Consider the following 6,550-nt stretch of genomic DNA (forward strand, 5'->3'; position numbering starts at 1 on the left):
CCACTGCGGCCCGGTACCAATTGACCTACGGACCAGCACCGGTCCCCGAACCTGGGGTTGAGGACCGCTGTTGTAGAATATATAAATTATTTTGCAGTTTCATGTTTTTCCGTAGCTAAAGACCCGATGATCGCTGAGGAAAGGCAGGAATCGAGCTTCCGTTTCCGTCCGTTATCAGGTCAGCGCTTCCGTACGATCTGCGCCGCCGGTACAAACACACTGGTACGCACGAATGTTGTTGCCGTGAAAAATGTCCAGCCGGAGCAAATGAAACGTCTTCCTCTTCGTCTCCGGGCAGGATTCAAATGCTGACAATGTTTTGGTTTGGAGTCAACACATGTGTGTTTGTGTGTGTGTGTATGTGTGTGTGTGTGCATTCATATCAAGAATGAGATATCAAGAGGTGGAATGGGCTTTTGAGGTTACAGAGGAACTAGGGCATGTGATTGTGCATCCATGTGTGTTTGTGCATCCTTGGTTAAGTGTGTGTGTGTGTGTGTGTGTGTGGACGTGCATCGCTTCTCAGAAACAGTCACAGAGAGATCTGTGGGTACCGTAACAATAACCGATGCCTACCGTCCCTCCGTTCCTCCCAGGGTTCTCAGGCGTCAGCGGGAACTTGTTTATGTTCACACAAAGCTAACGCTTGTCAATGTCATCGTCGAAGGCTGCAGGTAAACACAGGGTCGTAACTAACGCCCTCTCACGTCTTTGCATCTTTTGTCATTTGTAGTGCTTGTTCACGCAGGAAGTGATCAGATGTCCCGTGTCCTGTGTATGGACCACAGGTGGGACGAGGTCCAAACCTGAGAGGTCTCTCCGGTGCAGGCTAGTGTGAAGCAGAGAACCGTGACTTCGATCGCAGCTGAAGGACAGAGTGAAAGCAAGAGGAGTTGGGGGAGGCGGGGGATGCGCTGTGAGAGAATGCAGGTCGGCCTAAGCTCCAGCTGTCAAAGGGTTGATTGATCAGAGATGGCCCCAAGGGGAGGGGGCAGGTCACTGGCACCTGCCCCGGCTTTCATAACAACAAGCCTGCTACAGTCAAGCCAACAATGACACGGATCGCTGTCAAAAATCAGTATGTCATTGTTGTTGTTGTTCACTTGGATCAGACAGAGTTACTTGGACATGCACGATGTCATACATTACATTATTTAGTATGTTTGCTCAATAACACGGTCTCTAACCTGGGGGGTAGGGACCAGATTAAAAAGCCCAGTGGGCCGTATCTGGACCGTGGGCCGTAGTTTGTCCAGGTCTGCTCTGGAGGATAATCAATTTTCTATCTTTCAAATAATAACTCTCTAAATCTTTAATTGTTTTGCAATAAGCATCTGAATCATTTATCATCACGAATGCTAATTAACAGTAATTTGTTTGTTTATGTATCAATTTTATTATTTACTAACCTGTGTGTTCACACACTTGTTTACATGTTTTATTAACGTGGTGCAGAAATGTTCTCTGCTGTAAGTGCCTCATTAAACTAACGATAATCTAGGCCACTCGCAGATGTAGGTCAGTTTTACGCAGCGTAAATAAAACATCATAACAGCGGTAATGTGATATGACACTTTGACAACTGCTGGGATTTTAATATTCCAAGTCTTTATCCCGTATTTTTGCGACTTGGCAGACACAGCAGATCACTTGTTTCTCTTTACCGCGTTCTCCTGTGGCACCAACCAACTTCTCCGCTTTAATTAGCAGACCCTCGGTCCTCACGTGACTTAACCACGCCATCTACTGTATCTTCATCTTTCGTTCTGAGTTGGAGTTCTCTTTCCACTGATAAGTAAACTCTCCAGGCTCCCTTCCACCAGCTCCCTACTCCCACACAAGATTAAAATTTAATCTACAAAGCATAATAGTGGAGGCCAAGGAATCTGCTCATTTATCATCTGCGGGCTTGTCAATCACAGTTCAAAACAACATGCACTCAATGGGGGTCCCTTGCGTAACCCGGTGCTTCAGTGAAACCTGTCTGTCATAACAACCACATACTTCAACACTGTCACTGTCCTCACATGTCTTGCACCACTCCTAAAAGTCTTTCTGCCACACATGACTTTCTTATATGGTACCACATTTTTTGTCTTGGCACTCGTGACTATGTCACACCTGTTATAACAAAGCATGGAGTATATTGTACAGCCTTCTTAAAAAAAAATATATATATATAGTATATTGTACAGCCTTCTTAAAAAAAATTTAAAAAATATCATTTTAATCCTGGTTTAAACCGTGTGTTCGTTCAGAGGCTGTTAGCATCATTCCTATGGCAATTTTTAAAATTATTTTTGGTAACTATATTTTTGCTTGTTTTCATTGACTATTTAAACTCTATATGTGTTTTCAGAAATTTTCTTAAGTATTTTGAATATTAGCCTTTTTTAAAATTTTATCTAACTTTGTCTTTTTTGAAACAAAGTTCAGATGTTGCTGGGCTAATAGCTAGGCTAGCAGTTCTCGCTAAATCCCGCCATATTACATACTAAAAAAGAGCATAAAACCGGACATACCTCTATTTTACCACTATGTCATATTTAACTCAACCCACAAAATATGATCCTCATCATCATAACAGTGGTTTACATGAATAATAACTGTTACACTTTTATCTAGAAGCAAACTTCTGCTTCTATGTTCATGCTGAATCAGCAACCACTGCTTCTATTCTTAGCAACGGTCTAATGTGAACAGGACAACCATGACAAAAAAATGATATTCTTTGTCCCCAAAACGCCACGCATCTATTGATGCATTTATTTTAAATACTTATAAATGTCTAAATGTAGAACAGCCAGTTCGTTCTCAACTAACTTGAAATGTTCTAAAAATACTCCTCCTAAATTGACAGCGTTCCCTTGAGCAGCAGAACTCAGTCGTAAGTGTGAAAGCGTGTCCCGTGCTACAGGGAATTTCCCGTCCACGTGTCTGAATACGCACACAAAAACAAACCCTGTGATTGGCTACAACGACCACGGGTAACGCCTCCTTAAAGGGACGCGTCACCACGTCACTGCGGTGCAGCGCAGTTTGCCGACAGAAACCACCTCGTTTTTAAACAGCCTTTATTTACTAAGTGTATTTACTGGGAGCCCCGCCCCGTCGGCGGAGTCACTCTGGAGCTGACGTCGGCGAAATGAAATCGGCTGGCCGCAGTATTCCTCACAGAATGGAAGCTGCCGCGGAGGTGACACAAACTCTCACCGCTTCAACCTATCTTTGCCGGATACTGAACCCGTTTTCGCCACTTTTTTTCTCAGCGTTTGGGAGACAATACATCAAAACCCTGCAGTGAGGTGAGTTCCCCCGAAACAGACATTTTACACTAATGTCTGTAAGTTTGACTGTGAGGAGACACGGCGACAAAAAGGACAACAACGACCGCCACAATAGTAACTGAAACCTGCGTGTGTTTGTGTCTGTTGTGTCTGTGTTAATATAATGGCAGCGAGTTGTTAAAGTGACAGAGGCGAAAGCGGCGTTCGGACAGAATCAGTCCGTCATTCAAATAACACCGGGTTGAAGTTTGCCGGCTTGGCCGGTTCCTGGCTCCCTGTGGGTGAACAAAACAAACGAGCCAGGCTGCAGCATCGATCAAAGTGGGCACGATTGTTCTTGCTTATTCGATTAGTTGGTTTGCTCATATAATGTCTGGGTTTGGCAGACTGTTTCGCTAAAGTTATAAACTGACACTAATGTCAAATCTTTTTTTGTTGAGTTATAAACTGACACTAATGTCAAATCATATTTTTTTTGTTTCGATTATATACAGTTTACAGCTGCTGCGGACAAAACGATCATAATCATAAATGTAGGTCGATTAAAAGGCTCGAGTCTGTCGTCAGAAAATTTTTTTATTTAATTAAATTAGCAGTCAATTGTTAGTTGTAACAACCCACACACTGATGTGTGTTGTGAATTAGTCTTAACATACATTTCCTGACATTTCCCATTTTTATTTGTTTTGAGTCGAAATCAATCGATTAGTAGTGATTACTGCAGGGATCACTTGTTTTGTGTCATTTTCTGTTTGCAGGTGTGAATAAAAAAAGTGAAACGAAGTGTTAACAGTGCAGTGTGGATAGAAACTGTTTTAGAAAACAATGCCTAACCCCCCACCTCCCCACCCCCACCTTCACCTCCACCACATAACCCTGCCCTCTCTACTCCCCCCTCTCTCTCTCTCCCTTTTGTTAGCGTTGTTGAGTTTGCAGCAGGGGGAGCCACTGTCTGACAAACGCCCAGCTCAGTGTGCACGGCCGCTGCAATGCAAGCCCCTGGATAAATGGGAGCTGAGCCTGGGGTTTTTAGAGAGACTACCATGTTCTTACTCTGCGTTTGTCAAAACAAAGCATTAAGTGGTTTTACACACAGGGTTTATTGTGAAGGCACACAGTATATCGTGAGGTCTGGGCATGCCAGAGACGCCAATCTGCTTATGTTGGGTGAAGAAATAAAAACGGCTTCTCCCGGGGCTGGCGGGCTGACAGACCAGGCCAGGGAGAGTGGCTCAGGATTTTCCTCAAAGACTGTCATTATGCTTTTGCTGTGGACCCTAATTTGGAAGCCAAGTTGTAGTATAACCCTGTATTACATCCCAATGGTGACTTGGGGTTAGTTGGTGAGGCAACTTGAGTTTCACCCATATTTTGATAACTCGTGACTCAGGGTCGAGTGCAGTGTATCATTTACGTTGGCTTCGGTCCAAGCGCTCCACTGGATTCTGTGGCGCTGTGGCCAAACTGCTGTAGTGAACCATCGCAGCCATGCAGTAAAGTTGTTATTATTCCTGCTGATACCTTTATATACATGTTGTACATGCCGCAGACTGTGTCGACCCATTCACTAAACACTGAACACACAGTGGTTTGCTGGAAAAAAACATCCCATAATATTCAGTCTAACAAAACAGAATCCTGTTGATTTTAATTGTTTATTTTCCACATATCCAAACCTTCTTTCATGTTAATGTGACTTTACTGAATCTTTACCACAGTGTAGGTCAGGGCCAGAATTTTCCTGGATGAATCTTTACCACAGTGTAGGTCAGGGGTCACCAACCATATTAGTCAGAAGGCCAGAATTTTCCTGGTAAGATGTCTTGGTAGCTGAACACTTTTTAAAAAATTAAATTTTTGTCAGAGATTATTATTTGATGTTTATTTTGGAATCTAGTCGCAGGTCGGATTGGACGGTTTAGCGGGCGGGATCTGGCTCACGGGCCGCAAGTTGGTGATCACTGTTGTAATTGTAGAGTATTTCCTCTTGCCCTATTCCGAACCAAAAAAACATATATAAGCCGCCCTTTAGTCTAAGTCGCACCAGTGCCCTCTAGCGGGCGATCAGTGTAAAAATAACAAACATGTACATTTTCAGTGCTACAGGACTAGCAGATACTGGTACACAAGCCTAGAGTGCCCTCTAGCGGCTGTCAATGTGTTGCACCTGAGTATAAGTCGCAAACCCAGCTAAAGGATGAAAAAAAGTGCGACTTATAGTCCAGAAAATTAAGTAATTAAGTTAAATGATCAATGACAGCTAATTTTAAATGTTATCTAATTTGAGTTTATAGTACATATAATAACTGGGTAAATGATCACTGGTATAGCTGCTGGTCATCAATGAGATTATCAGAGTTATTTGTCTGAATAAGAAGACTTTTTGCCTGTGGTCCTCTTCCCAGTGTGCCCATTGTGGGTTCATTGATTTGAGTGCACTCATTATAATCTAGACAGTTTGGCAGTGATGATAACGGTTGCTCCAGAGGGGCTGAGGAATAATAAATGTGTCTGAGATCATCTCATCAGGTCTAATGTGGATTTTCTTCAAGGTTACTGTGATGAAGAGTTGGAGGGAAAAAAAAACCCCAACAACTTTGTATTCAGCTGGTGTTTTATGCCTCCTCTGTCTGGTGTCTACCTTCCACAGGTTCGCTCCTCTCATAGTGCCCTCGCATGGATGACGAGGAGGACGATGTCTTTGAGCCAGACCCGCACAGCTGGCACACAACATTCAGGGAGATAAGGTGTGAAGACCGGGGCACACAGACACCTGGTCCAGACCTGGCACTGAACAACGGCATGCTGCCCTGTGGGGTGGGAGAGGAGCCCAGACCACTCTTCTACGGTGAGGGAAGTCACACATCTGATGTGAAACCAGACGTGAACTTTGAGTTGTACGTGATAAGCGTGTTATAAAACCGAGTGTATGAAAGTATGACATTATGACGGCGTGAGAAACAGGTAACAGTGTCGCCCGCCGCGCTGATCTCAGCGCTGGCGCCCGATAGTCGTGATCGCAGTGGTTTTTATGGTCTGCGTGTAGTGTGTCCAGCTGCTTTGCTATTCAAAAGGCGCCAGACACTGGCACTGTGGCTGAGAGGGACGTGACAGAAGTGCGTACCTGTGTCAGCAGCAGCTGAACAGAGACCAGCAACACATGAGCGGGAAAAGTCACTTTAGCACCGTTGACAAAGTTGCTCCATAACAACAGGCAGACCTCACAGTCGGGTCATGCTACAGGTCGTGTGAGTAGAAAGTAG

General features: G+C 44.1%; 1 protein-coding gene across 1 annotated transcript in view; it reads left to right on the plus strand.

Moving 5' to 3' along the window:
* Window positions 1–2,681: 2,681 nt before the first annotated feature.
* The window catches only part of bmf1 (BCL2 modifying factor 1), a 13,041-nt gene continuing 9,172 nt past the window's right edge, over window positions 2,682–6,550 (plus strand). The window contains exons 1-2 of the mRNA XM_017033128.2: window positions 2,682–3,305; window positions 5,938–6,135. Of these exons, the coding sequence (XP_016888617.1) occupies window positions 5,964–6,135 (172 nt within the window). The 5' untranslated portion in view covers window positions 2,682–3,305; window positions 5,938–5,963. The remainder of the gene's footprint in view (window positions 3,306–5,937; window positions 6,136–6,550) is intronic.

This window comes from Cynoglossus semilaevis, chromosome 1, assembly GCF_000523025.1.
Source record: "Cynoglossus semilaevis isolate Cse_v1.0 chromosome 1, Cse_v1.0, whole genome shotgun sequence".
NCBI lineage: Eukaryota > Metazoa > Chordata > Actinopteri > Pleuronectiformes > Cynoglossidae > Cynoglossus > Cynoglossus semilaevis.